The sequence below is a fragment of the Coturnix japonica genome, chromosome 12 (genome assembly GCF_001577835.2).
Source record: "Coturnix japonica isolate 7356 chromosome 12, Coturnix japonica 2.1, whole genome shotgun sequence".
Lineage (NCBI taxonomy): Eukaryota > Metazoa > Chordata > Aves > Galliformes > Phasianidae > Coturnix > Coturnix japonica.
The window spans coordinates 7,128,039-7,142,435 of record NC_029527.1 but is presented as its reverse complement, the minus strand read 5'-3'; the positions used below and the strand labels follow the sequence as shown (position 1 = coordinate 7,142,435).

Sequence of the window (14,397 nt, the reverse complement as noted above, 5' to 3'; positions counted from 1 at the left end):
AAAGTAAAATAAAATAAAGTAAAATAAAATAAAATAAAGTAAAATAAAATAAAATAAAGTAAAATAAAATAAAGTAAAATAAAAGTAAAGTAAAATAAAATAAAGTAAAATAAAATAAAATAAAACAAAATAAAATAAAATAAAATAAAATAAGTGAGGGGGGAGAGTTACACAGATGTTGCTTTTTGCGTTTGACTTCGCAATGTCTGTGCAACTTTAAAGCTAAATTGCAGCTCGAGTGACATCTGTGAGTGGCAATTATTGCAGGCAGAGACGGGCTGGGCCGGCTAAAGGCTGAAGCTAAAAGGGCTGAAGCTGAAAAGGGCTGAATCTAAAAAGGGCTGAAGCTAAAAGGGCTGAAGCTAAAAGGGCTGAAGCTAAAGGCTGGGGCAACGCGGAACGGCGGCGGCGGGGCTCTCGTTGCCGCAGGGGCGCTATGCGGACGGACCGCCCGGGTGCAGCGCAGCCATGGCCGCCGGCTCCGCGCCGCCCCGCGTTCTCAACGTGAACGTGGGAGTGTTGGGCCACATCGACAGCGGTAAGACGGCTCTGGCGAGGGCGCTGAGCACCACCGGCTCCACCGCCGCCTTCGACCGGGCTCCGCAGAGCCGGGCGCGGGGCATCACGCTGGATTTGGGTTTCTCCTGCCTCCGCACCGCGCTGCCGCCGCAGCTGGGCCCGGGGCCCGGAGAGCTGCAGTTCACGTTGGTCGACTGCCCGGGGCACGCCTCCCTCATCCGCACCATCATCGGCGGTAAGGGGCTCCCCGGTGAACCTTAGGTTAACCCTGCTCTAGCAGATGAACTCCGCCTGCAGTTTGTAAGGGCAGCCGGTGTGATGTGCTGTGGCTGGAGCTGTGCTACAACCTGTTGGACATGCACATGGAGAGCTCTAACACGGGAGTGTTAGAAGCATTACGTGGAATTTGCTCGTTTTCCATTTCAGGCTTTGTATGTGATGCGTGGAGTTGATTCTGGTTTGCTTTAGAGGGTGAAGTAGGTGCAGGTTGGTCAGCTGAAGTGCAGAGACCTCTGAAAACTCATTTCCCATTGAATCTTCTGTGTTAGTGTCTCTTTGGTGTCGGGTATGAGCCTTCCAGGTAACCAGCAGGAGAACAAGTAGTAATGAGTGAGTAGCCTCTATGTGCCCCGTGGGAGGTTCAGGTGGGCTGACAGTTGGACTTAGTGATCGTCTTTTCCAACCTTAATGAGTTAATGCCCAAAGGTACAGCAGGAACTGCAGCCACATGCGATGTGAAGTAGCCACAGGTTGATCAGTTAAGTTTTCAGAACTTCTTATACTTTATTTCCCATGTATTTTCTATGCTAGTGTCCCCTTGGTACTAAGGAGGTGGTAGTTCTGCAGTGCAGTGTGTGTTTATTGGCAGCTGGGCTGAGGTTTAGACTAATTCTCTCCTCTTAGTGTATGAGCCAACCCTGTCCGAGCAGACGTGTGAGTGGTGTTAGCCGTGATAATGCGGTGCTATTTGCATTTCTTTTGGATAGAACAATAAACATTTCACTCATTTCTTGATTTCTGCAGCAGTGTCATTAACGTGTGCTCAATGGCTGCAAGGGAGGAGCGGCTCAGTGCCGAATTCCAGAGATGTGTGGTCGTCTTTTGTGCTTTATAATCAGTTACCGATCTTAAGTGCTTGTAAGCACCTGATTATCTTCTGAAGAACAAAGTGTATTTTGGCAAATGGGAGCTTTTTTTTGGACGGACTGACAGAGTGACTGGTAGAGAGGCGTTCCTTTCTCTAGGAAACCACTGCTCTGAGGGCTAAACTTTCTTTGTGAAGAGGTCTCTGAAAGCTGGGGGAAAAATAGCTTTTGTTATCGCTTGTTTGGGCTGGTTGTTTAATACATAGATATATATATATATTTAATTGCTTCCTATTAATTATTTATATGAAGATGTTAGAGCATTTAGTCGCTGCTACCCACACTGGTAGAGTAACTTATTCAATTTATGGCACTGTAAGGCTGTGCTGGGAAGGGATGTGGGTTAGACTAGTTGAATGGTGGTTTTCTTCCCAGCAGAAGTGATTCAGTGCAGGTAGCAACTCAGACACAGAGTGTCAAACTTGCATAGTTCCAATTATAGCAGGTTACATATAGTGAAAACTCCTGATTGTTTGATTAGTATGACTTAATGCAGTTCTAAGTGTTAAGAAACAGAATGGCAGAGAAGAAGCAGTATTGTGCTAATACTTGGAGCTAGAAATTTCAGCTGCCTGCTCGGTAGCATACACATAAATCTTGATATTGGATGCTCCTTTATTTTTACTACCAGGTTTAAAAAGTGAGACCCTGTTGTTAAACCTGATCTGTGCTGGTGGGAACTGTTCAGAACTCTTGTGATTTTAGTATGTTTTGGTGAAATTCAAACTGAGGTATAGCATGTCATGTGTAACAGGATATATCCTTCAGCATTTAGGCATCGCTATTTCAATATTACCACCTTGTCTGAAACTGAAAGCCAGGCTGCCCAGATCGTGGTACTTTAAGATTTAGGCTGCATGTTTGTGATTAGGAAATAGGTGGAAACAGTTTGCTGTTCCATTTTCATTGCAACCATGAAGGCTATAAGCTTTATTCTTTTTTCCTCCTTTAATCTGCTTTTTCCTTTTATCATAAATTTTCTGTTTTGAAAGCTTTTAAATAAAATACAAGAGCAAAGTACTTTATCTTCCTGTCTTTATTCTGCACTTTGGATTTTCCACAGCTCTTTGCTGTGTCCTGAGATAGCTGTAGATGTGAGTTAGCCTGCAGAAAAATGGGAGATGAGAGGGCTGTGAGGAGTGGAGTGGGATGTGAGGAGCTGGAAGGGTTATGGTGATTGGAGGGCTCCGTAGCAACCTTTTCTTCTGTATTACCCCTTCTGCATGCGGCTTCTGATGTTGAAGCTACAGGTGTGAAAATATGCAACTGCATGCTCATGTTTGAAGCCTCGTCTCTGAAGGCTTTATAAACTTGTTGACTCCTCATTGACTGGCCCCATCCTATGGGATTGCTGGGTAGCGCTGGGTTTATTCATTTTGTCCAGTCTACTACCAGACAAGCTCAGGATGTTCCTTCTTGGGAAATGGAGAAAGCAGTGCTGTCATCTCTGCCTTTCTCTTTTTTGTTTGTTTGCCTGCTCTCCTGGGCTGTGTCATAGTGGCAGCTCCATCCTCTATAACTGCTGTCTCTTCTATGCACCCAGGATGCTCTAAGGTTTAATTTCTCTACTGTACAAAGCTGATAAATCCACTCACAGACTCACTGAAACTATTTACTCTTCTTTAACGTATTTTTGTCTCTAGCTAATTCTCGAAGGGCGTTTTTCATGGCTGAATCTAGTATTGCATTTTGGTCATGCTGCACTAGGTAGCACTTGACCTTGCAAATACTTCTCACAGTCATTCACAGGATGCTTATGTACAGACAGTACCTTAGGATTCAGAGTGCAGACTGCTTGAGCAGTAAGCAGATGGAATGGAAAATGGAAGTCATATTTCATTCTCTGTGGCTGCATTTTTTCTTATAAAGCCTGCCCTTGAAAATAAAAACAACAAAACACAAAACCGTATCAAATGTTAAATCAAGAGTAGGGTTTTGGGGGATTTCTCTTTCTTCTTCTTTTTTGTTAACCTTCATGTTAGGAATTGGAAATGCTGCAGACAATTCAACCCAAAGTGCTTCCTTGTTAACTGAAAGATGACAGTCAAAGGCTGGAATGGAATAAGTGACTCACTGTGTTGTAGTTTTCACTTGTATTTAAGCCATGCTGGTTTATTCCTCAGCTTTTATTGGCTTGTTGCTGCAGGAAGGTGTGCTGTGATAGCTGTGTGGTTTGGGCAGTACTTCATTTATTCGCACCGTTCTTCCGAACAGCAGGAACACAACTTTTTTTCTGATAGTTTATGGTAATTTCAAGGTTGCAGCAGAGGAATATCTTATACATAATAAGCGACCAACAAGCAAAATGTTTGTATTTATTGTTTGCTTAACAGAAAACAAATCTGAAGAACTGAATTTTAATGGGCAATTCCTTGGCGTGTCACGAAGCATCTGCATTAGCATTATTCTAATGCTTGCCTTCTGCCCTGAAGGAACAACTGCAAAACACAACCCTGCATTTTCTATCAGGGCTGTTTTTCCTCTATTGCTATAGAGATCTAAGTGATGTTTTCGCAGAATTTCACACTGAAATTGGGTTGTTTCTGTTGCAGTGCTATGGGTTTTGTGTGTGATTTTAAAGCTTCTGTTCTTGTGTTGAATCTCAGCTTTCCAGCATTCACCAAAGCTGATGTTGCCTTCATCATAGTAAAAAGAGCTTTGCTTTAACATTTGCTTGCTGCAGACCCAGAAGGGTCTCAAATGAGTTCAGCAGTAGGGGATGCCTGCAGAGAGGTTACACAAGTTAATCTTCCAGGAGAAATTCAATCCCCATATTTCATTTTAAGACCACTTTGCGTAGCAAAGTAGTTTAACCAGTAGCAGATTTTTTACTTGCTGATGGTTAATTTCATGCCCTACAAAGGGTCAGCACACTAATACAGAAGAACATGATTACTTCACCCCAGCTTCCCCCACACACACGCAGCGAGGGGATCTTGCACTGTTTGTTTTGGGGGAGCTGTTGCCGGGTGCCCTTTCTGTTCAGTTTTGAGATGGACTCTCAAAAGAACTTCTACAAAAGAAAGTTATCTTTTTTTTACCCTATGAAGTTCAAAGGACAGAGCAGCCTTAAAGCGGGCTTTAATTGGAAAGCTACTGCTTGACCCTGGTTGTCTAAACCTGCGGGAGGAATTCTGGCAAACTTGTAGTTTTGTAATCCTTATGCCTGGCTGAACCTTTGACCTTTTTACTTTATAACTAGAGCTTCATTGTCACCATTTGTCCCCGCAGTTCCTTTCAAAGAAAACTGCCTCACAAGTGTCTGTTTCCACTTTGCTGCTGTGTTCTGTTAAGGAAGGGTATTAATTCATACCTGATACATCGGAGGGGCCAAGACTTTTGAACTTGCCCAAGAGCTTGGGGACGGGGAAATGAGCATAGCGAAAGCATGTCTTGCTGATGCAAATGAGTACAATGAAAACAGTCTTGGGAGATCAAGGGAAACGCAGGCTTGCTACCGGCATTCACATTCAGTCAGATGCAGATTATTTGTAAGATTAACACGGTGGCAAAAGAAAGTACTTTTATAACAGATTTGTTGTTTTGATGGGTTGGTTGTAAGCTTGTAAGAGGATTTGCAAACTCAGCATTGTTCTTGTGTTGTTGTCAAGAAAACGCACTGCTGTCAGTGTGAACTTTTGCTTGTTGGCACCTGTGTGAAGATACATCAGTTCTTCGTTTGCTCACACAGAATGAAAAAGAAAGAAAAGGGTTTCATAGTTTCAAGGTGTTTGCATGTAGAGATGACTGTAAACTTGCGTGGAGGACTCTTGCTCTTGATTAACAAGGTGCAGTGGAAACTTGTTCCGTGAGGACAGATTGCTTTGTGTTGTTGAGTGGATGTGGTTGTATTCAGGAGGGTCAGTGAGGCCATTTGAGGGCTGGCCTGCCAGCTTGAACTGAGAATGCAATAAGCAACCTGGTTGAAATTATGCTATCAGTCCCACATAACATATTTAGTTCAGTGTTTGGAACTGGCATTGATGTGAGTGCTACCTAAACCCTGTGAAGTTTGTTGGATTTGTGGTGCTTGTAAACTGCTGACTTTGTGTTAGGGATGCAAATTAACTTTATTTCTGTGAATGAAAAGCCTTTCTCTTGAAACTGAAGTAGTGTCCATTTTTTTACTTGCTTTCAGGAATGTATTTGGAGCCCTTTACTTGTCTGACAAATTAAAGGACTATTTTCATTAAAATTTCTTAAATTAAAGCTCTTTTCTTTCCCTATTATGGAGCTATGTGTAAAGAAGAGGCAGCCAGTATAAACAACAGGACTGCCCTACAATGCCCTCTCCCCAACCCCCCAAAACACAACTTTTTCTACAGGATATCACAGTGCACAAGAGGGCAGCATTTGCTTACAATGTGGGATCCTGATGGTAAGTAGGTAGGGTAACAGGTCAGCGTGGATGAAGTGACCTTACTTTGAAACGAACCAACATTAAGTAGAAGATTTGGAACTCAACTGGGGCTTAATTTTCCCCTTCCTAAAGAAAATGCCCTCTGTGTGTTAAGGAAGGTTAGTCTTACTTCATTTACAACTCGGATAGCATTTTTTTATACCTTAAGCAATAAAAATACAGAGTGTTGTCTTACGTTACGTGACAAAAGCTCATAGCAAAGATGGGACAAAACAACTGGGTTTCACAGAAGTTGAATGTGAGGAGGGATGGCTGTTACCCAGTTGAACTTGTAAAGCAGCTGAGGATGTTGGAGCTGTGAAATTCAGTGTACACAGCTAGTTTTTCTTCTCTGATTTCCCACATTATTTAACTCAGCAAAAGCAAGGTGGCTGTACTTTGTACAGTTGAATTTGTACAATTCTACTTTGAATTGTTTCTGTGCTGTGTACAGCTTATATGAAATCAGGAGTTGAAGCAAATCTGGTTTTGCCTGTGTGTAGTGTAGTGGTCTACACGTGGAATTTTAATCGGTGTCATGACTTTAATTATTCTACTTTTCTGCTGATTATACATTATTTCTCATTTCTGTCCATAGTACTGTTTTTTGAGTGAGGTAACAGTGAGTCTAGCCTACTATAATATGCTGTGATTTCTGTGTTAATTCTCTCTTCTGCATTTTCAGCTTGGAGCTGACTTCCCTTTTATTTACAATAGATTCAGTGCACTTCTAAACTGTATCAACTGTTAAGTAGTAATAGGGGAAAAAGCAGTCTTCTTTTTGTCTTATGGATTGAGAAGTTTAAAAGAAAACCTTCGCGTTTTGATCTTAAAAGCTATATTAATTGCATTCTCTTCTGCTTCTCTTTAGAATTCCATGAGATGTACTATTCAGTTGTATTCTGTTTTACAAAGGTGCCTATCTTGTTCTGAAAATGTGATTTACAGTTTCATTCTCCGCCTTAAATGTAGATTGTAAAGGAGTGGCTTTACTGAAACTTGTTTGAATGTCCAAATTCTTTTCCTAATATAGGACAACTTTTGTACAAAGCTGTTGAGTGGTTGTGCACACAGTTGCTTACATACAACAAAATTGGGCTAATTCACACTTCAGTGTTTGACACTAAAATTTGACAGCTTCTCAGGAAAACATAATAACCAAGTCCTGTAATGGTGCTGACTGGTTCTGTTTAATCGTTTTCCCTATTGATTTAAAAACAGAATTTCTTTGTTCCGTCATGCTGTGTGCTAGCATTCATCAAATAACTACGTGCCCTTTCATTTCATTTTCCCCTCATTCTAGCCTAAGTTTCTGTGAGCTGTTTGGGACAGTTATTAATCCTTTTGCAGAAGTTTTAAAGTATAAGTTATCCTTATGAAGTCTTAGAAATACCTGCATAAAAACTATTTCAACCTACTGTAGGATATGAGGCATGTTTGTAATTAAAGTTGCCATTGTCAACGTGAATTTAAAGCTTATTTTTCAAAGCAGTGTTTTTACTGATGACGGATACATTTCCTTGCTAAATAGTTCAGTTTAGTAATTCACAGTGGTCTACTTATTAAACCAGCTTGTTGATTGGGTTCTACTGCATTTGTTGTATGGCTTGGTTTAGAAGCTGTCTTTAAATAGTAGATGGAAGATACAAGTTGAATGATGTGTTGCTTATATACTATTTTTCTAAACCCTTACAAACCAACATGCAGATGGAAAAATCTTCCAGCTAAGAAAGCAAACCAAAGATGCACACTGAAGTCATTGCTAAAGTCCGTGAGTGGAATATGAAGTTGTTCCTGTGGTGTGGCAAAGTGCTGTTTTCTCTCTGTAACCCTAAGGCTGGCATAGCAAGCTGAGGAGTGAAGGCACGTCTTCAGTGCGGGTAACTTCCAGCTGGTTCTTGAATGCATTGTGTTCTTTGGGTCACAGCTCGTAACAGAGCAAAATTGAGTGAGAACTCCCGCAAAGAAAGAGTTGAACGGCTTGTGTGGTAACTGATTGTAAAGATACTGTGCATTCAGTGAGGAAATGTTCTCAGTGCTATCTGTAAAATTCAGATTAAATAGCCATTCTGAAGTGCTTCCTTTAAACTGTTTGTTTCCAGAAGCGTTGCAGGCTAAGTAAATACCAACAGTTCTTATTTCCCATCTCCTTATCAGTTATTCTACCAAAATGTTCTTGCACAGCCTATCTAATCTCTTCAAGTGTACATGAAATGGGTAGCATTGGCTTCCAATTTGAATCATGATCTCTGTTTCAAACTTAAGCTGATTAATTCTACATTAGATTGTAATTATCAGCATTACCAGCACTAGGGGTGGCCTCAAGTAGCCAATATATATGTGGAATATGACAGCAGAGCAGCAAAAAAGGAAATGAAGCAGAGTTTAAACAAAACTGAGCTGGCTGTATTCAGCAGTACCTTAAGGGTAAAGGATGAATTTTTATTTATTTTTACACTCTCCTGTACTAAGTTTGGATTTTGAGAATTTGAGAGTTTACCCAGGTGAGAAATCAGGCCGCTCAGCCCAGCCTGGAGAGATGAGATGATTCAATTCGGGTTAATGATTTGTTTGTTTAAAGAGCTGTTTTCTTTCAGTTCTTGCCACAGAAGGATCATGAAAGTGTTGTTTAGTTGATTGTAGATCTGCTTTTTCTGCAGTGCCATAAAAGCAAATTTAATGCAGTCCCCTGCAGTGCTTTCTCATATTCTGTGCTAAAGTTTTCTTTTGCTTTTACTTCTTATTTGGGGTGCAACGTGTGGTTGGCATATAATGGCAGCTGGTACTCTCAGGTCTTAGTTGATCTTGTTAATTGAAGAATGTTGCCTCAATCTGTAATGCTATTTCACGTTTCTTTTATTTCCAGTGTGTGTGTGTTGTAGAATGGGTGAGAATATTCTGCAAGTGATTCCTATATCTGTAAAACTTGAAGTAGTCTTTGGGAACCTGCTGGGCAAGGAAGGCTATAGGAGCACTTGATAACTATTGGTAGGACTGTCTGCTTACATTAACCAGGGTCAGCAAGGGAAAATGTCTTTTGTTGCAGACGTTTATTCATGCTTAAAACTCCTCTTGTTACATTGAACACTTCCCTTCCAGCATTACTGCTTTGGAGAAGAAAGTTTCCAAAGTATGTAAAGCTGCATTTCAGAGAAGGAAGCAAAATAGTTGTATTTTTCTTTTTTTGGGATCAAGAGGGAGAGGGAAAATGGTTTCCTTGTATTTAACCGTGCTGTTGGATGGAAGACAAAGCTCGGTCTCTCTTGCTGACTAATGTCATCATCGAGGCATTTTTTTCTCCCACAGAGCAATTTTGTCTCCATTGAGACCCCCACAGCCATTGGCAAGGCTATGGCCTGAGATTAAATCTCATGCTTGGATGAAATTCTAATGACTGTAATTGTTTCCTCTTTTCAAGTCTGTGGTCCCTTCATCAAAGGGTGGTGCGGAAATTATGCATTTATGTTATAAAAAGGGAGGTCACGATTACCTGAACCTGTGGTTGGCTTTGGGGATTCTGTGTTGTGTTCTGGCAGTGGTTATCCACACTGACATTCTAGTATGTGAAATGATTTAAAGAGTGACTTAGGGTATACACATAAAGGTACATGTGTAAGGTAGCAGCGGTGCTTCCCAGTCTTTTGGCCATCACATCCAGCTGGGCTGCTGCTACTGTGTAGGGTGGGGAGCTGCTCTGGTGTCTTGGTCATAGAGAGCAGTAAACATGGCACAGGGTAGGTGTCTGAGTGATGTACCAGAGCCAATTCCCAGCATATTACAGCAATGAGGTGGTGCTGGGTTTGGCTTCCCAGCTGGAGAGTGCTCAGAGTGCGCTGGCTCTGTCGCTGTTTGCCTGGGTGCTGGTGACAGTGCCTGGCACTGCAGTAGGGCTGTGTGTGCAGGCTCCAAGTTTGAATGTGGATGTGAAGATATTGCATGTGGATTGCTTGTCCCGTGCTGCAGGGTTAGGATATGTATGTCTGTGTGTCACTGTGTGATGGAAAAATGCCTATCAGCATTTTGCATTGTTTGATGTCGCCTGACCAGCAACTGTGATCCTCCCATTTCTTTTTCTGGCTTTCTGCTGAAGCTGTGATGCTTGGTGATGTGTTTGTCACTGAGCTCACCCTTTGCTCTCTGTACTGTGTATTAGGATTTCTGGTAATGCTGTCTCATTCTGTCCAAAATTTGTATTTCTGTGGGATCTCTTGTGGGATGAGGTTCCCTTCTGCCTTTGTGGTTCTACTTATTCCATCCAAGGGCAATTTGAATAATACATTTTGACAAAATTGAGCTGTACCGAACTTTTCTCAGAGAAAATACTCTTTTGGTTAAGGGCAGTGAAAAGTTCTGAACTGAAATTGCCTGATCTGTTTATTTTTCATTTGATCAGTGGCTGAGAGTCCCGTTTTTACTGTAATTTCATCTCCGGATGTTTTCATCACAGAACTGTATTCACCGAAGGTTTGGAGGGGGAGGGAACATTGTGTGTTTTTTCATTACATATCTCTAGGAGTATGTGTGTGTATGTATTTATATATATGTAATATTTGTTCTCAAACAGAAGCCCTGCTGTCCATTTCTCTACCCACTCCCGTACCAAGAAACGAGCACATTTGTTTATTTTAAAAGAATGCATTATTCAAACTGATGCAGTGGTTGAACTCTGCTGTTTGCTTCTTTTTCTTTTACATGTTCAAGATTTTGTCCCGTTAAGAAAACTGTAGACCTTAGCTAGGAAAACTGTAGACCACATGTAAAGTGATGTCAGGTGGATGGAATCTTTTTCCTGTTTTCTTGCGTATAATTGAGTCAACCCGGGGTAAATACGGAATCGGTTAATGTGACATTTAAATTAGTTGATCATATCCCTTCCAAGGCTTTCACATACTGTTTGAAGTGCTTTTGCAGTCTGTTACTGAGCATTAAGGTGGTACTGTGGAGACACAGTAAAAGTAGCCCTGGTCAGCTTGGTTGAAATGCTGCACTGAGTAGAACTTGTCATAAGAAGCAGAGCATTGCGTAGCATCAGTCCTTGCTGAAATAAGGTTGGACAGTAGCAAGGAGGCAGACAGCTTTGTGCTCAGCCAGCAAAACAGCCCATCGGGAGAGTTTTCCAAAACTATGTGTTCTGGAAAAGGCAGTTTGCTGCTAAGTGGTAATAGTGATCACTACCAAATATTCAGAGTGCCTGAGTTGTGCTATCTCTACTCTGTTTGTTCCGGGGGACCAAAACATTGAGCTTTAGTCATCGTGTATTCTTTCTCATTGCTTTCAGCATTGAATTAGGCAGTGATTAGTACTCTTTCATTATGCATTAGTTTATCTTAGTGATGCATTGTTGCCTTATTGAATTCGGCTGATGCCTGGCAATTGCAGCAGATTTTGTTTTCTTCCTGTGCCAGAATATTGAAGCTGTCAATAGAGAGGTGTTCATAACTTTGGCTTTGTTTTTAGTGTTGGACTTACCTGTTTTTTGGAGTAAGGTGAAAGATGTGAGACCTTTTTCCCCTGTGCAACTCTTGGATGTTTGGGAATGAACCACGCAGCGGGTTGATCTAACAGCTTGGAGCTAGAATGCATTATTTCTTGATGTTCATAAGCAGGGCAGTTCCACATATGAATAAAAATAAGTATTTTTTCTTTAAAAGCAGTGAGGAGAGGGGGAATGAGGAGGGGGACAATGCAGTGGGAAACAGCTGAAAAGGTGTTTTATTTACTAATAAATAATAGTTTTATTTACTAATAAAAAAGTTTATTTACTAATCCCTACTTTCCTGTGTATGAGGAAGAGATGAGAAAAGGACGTCCATGCTGTTAAAAGTTCACCTTGGTTGTTTTCTCACAATGGGGTAGGAATTAAACTTAAGGGGAGCCCTGGTGGTCTGTGATTTAGAATGGTCTTTGGCAGGGCTGCAGGGTTGCAGGTATCCTACTACTCTTTTGTTTATTTGATGTTGTCTCTTTGGATGTTTTAAAATGATTGTGTATTCCGTTTGCTTCCAGATTTAGCAGTATAGAAGCTTGAATTCTACTTTAGTGATATTCTTGAAATACAGTAGGCTTCTCTGCCAGTAAACGTGTGCTAGCATTACTTCATTAATGAAGAGGAAAAAAAAAATCTAAGTACCAGTTTATGTGATCCTTATCTATTTTTATTTTTATTTTTATTTTTATTTTTATTTTTATTTTTATTTTTATTTTTATTTTTATTTTTATTTTTATTTTTATTTTTATTTTTTTTACTTCCATGCAAACCTGTCATTAGGGGCAATTTCACTTTCTTTACATGAATTACTTGCTTTTTCCCCCCTCTTTATATACTGTTTGAACTTCATATTTTTACAGTACAATGAAGTAATTTTTACCTTGAAAGCAGATCAGGTGTGTCATTTTAAAGATTATTAATAAAATTAGTTGATTGTGAATACTTTAGTGAACTCCAACAATATTTAATTTTGAAGTCTGCAGAAATTGTCAGTAAGAATGTATTTAATAAATTTCCTTTGTGTTTCTCATCTTCCATGTGCTTCTTCAACAACACTTGTATCCATCATTTATATGAATACCAAAGTGGGTAGATAACAAATGAAGCATATTTGCTGGAGTCCACTTATAGTGAAGTTTACATGCTGAGTTTTCCATTCCTTGTTCTATCAATTTCTGTTGTTTAATTTGTAATCTATTGTTTTGAGCATAGAAGACTTGAATGTCAAACAAGACCCAACAATGCGTAGAAGGTAACAGGTAAGAATATACAGAAACTTGTACAAGGCAAAAGCATCTGAGAATGGTGTCCTGAAAAGGTTTATATAATCTTTGGATATTCTTGATGTGCTTCCGACACTGGTTTGTACCAGATAGTGCTTAGGAGTTGCTTCCCTTGGTTACCTGAGGAACTGTATCACAGAGGACAGCTTAGCAAGTGCAGAGGATATAGCTGGACATCAGGCATGGCACTTGTAGCATCTAAGCTGGCTGGGGGGGTCTTAGTGCCAGTACTCACTGCTCGATGAATTTTGCAGTGACCAGTGGTGTCTTTTAGTGTCCTGGTTACCTCATTCCTTTCCTTAGCAAGAAAATGTAAATTTACATGTATGGTAGAAAAATTACTGCTTTGCAGTCAATGTTACTTTCTTGTTTATCTAGCATTCTTAGTCTGTTCATATTTCCATTAAATAACTTCAGCAGTGCCAGCATTCCTGAAGGGTGGTCACATGAACTTGACAGAGCAGCATGTATTCTGAGCAGACTTTGTTTGCTGGAGGCCTGCTTCCCACTTCCCTGGGGATGTTTTCAGCCTCTGTTCTAGCTCTAGAATGGAGTTTTGGGAGAGCAGTCCTTAATTACCAAGCGAAACATAGGAGAGTGAATGTGTGTGGGATGAATTGCTGGGAGGGGAGACCTGTTGTGCTTTCTCTTCTGTTGGCTCTTCTTGGTCACAGAAGTCCAGCTCTGGCCTCAGTCAAAGTTTTCATCTTGAGTGGTTCTTTACTTAACCAACAGATGTGGCTGCTTACAGACTTTGTTTACACAAAGTGCCATTACTGTTTGTGCAGAGCCTGCCCCCCCCAAGTCACTAACTTTGTTTTATTCAGTTATAGAGAAAATGCTAGGGGACTTGTTCTGAATTATTCTGACATATCTGTGATAATCTCAGCATGTTCTGCTTTATATAGGATTTCAGTTGTACTATGAAATTACTTTGCAAGGCTGTGTTGAAGCATAGCACCTCAAAATACCTAAAAGAAAACCTTTTCAATTTGTGAGCTGAAAGGACCTTTTCTGTAAATAGGGTTCTGTATGTTCACCTTACAAGATGCATGCTTTTCTATGCATAAAACTTGAAGCAATAGAGAGACCTGTTTGTGTCCATGATTAAACTGCTTTCCTTGTTGGTGTAGGGGGCAAGTGGTAGCTCAGGCTGTGTGCTTTCTAAAGCAGGAATCCTTGTTTTGTGTGTATCTGTGAGGTGTCATGTACACCTATGGCTTTGTATAGAAGCAACTGTTCAGAGCCTACCTGGGCCATTCACACTTGTGCAGCCCTGCAGCCAGAACGAAGCCCTGCAACACTGGAGTCCAGAGCAGTTTGGACTTGGACTGGGTCACTTGCATCAAGAAGTCTTTTAAAATAGTCAGGTAGGTCATTGAAATAATTTGAAAAGATTAGTTAAGTTATTGCTCAGCCAGTGAAAACATGGATATCTTCTTAGGATGCTTATTCTGCTGTCAGTTAAGACATCTTTAAATAGACAGAATGTCTTGGCTTTCCCAGTTAATGAAAGCAGTTTTACCTTTCCTCCTGATGCTGCTCTTGAAAAAGTTTAAGAAC

At 40.7% G+C, this 14,397-nt stretch overlaps 1 protein-coding gene across 3 annotated transcripts in view; it reads left to right on the top strand.

Moving 5' to 3' along the window:
- The first annotated feature begins 417 nt into the window (after positions 1 to 417).
- Positions 418 to 14,397, top strand: part of EEFSEC (eukaryotic elongation factor, selenocysteine-tRNA specific) — a 103,919-nt gene continuing 89,939 nt past the window's right edge. For 2 of the 3 annotated variants that reach the window (XM_015875395.2, XM_015875393.2), the window contains exon 1: positions 418 to 754. In XM_015875395.2, the coding sequence (XP_015730881.1) occupies positions 469 to 754 (286 nt within the window). In that variant the 5' untranslated portion in view covers positions 418 to 468. The remainder of the gene's footprint in view (positions 755 to 14,397) is intronic. The other variant, XM_015875392.2, reaches the window with a different exon arrangement.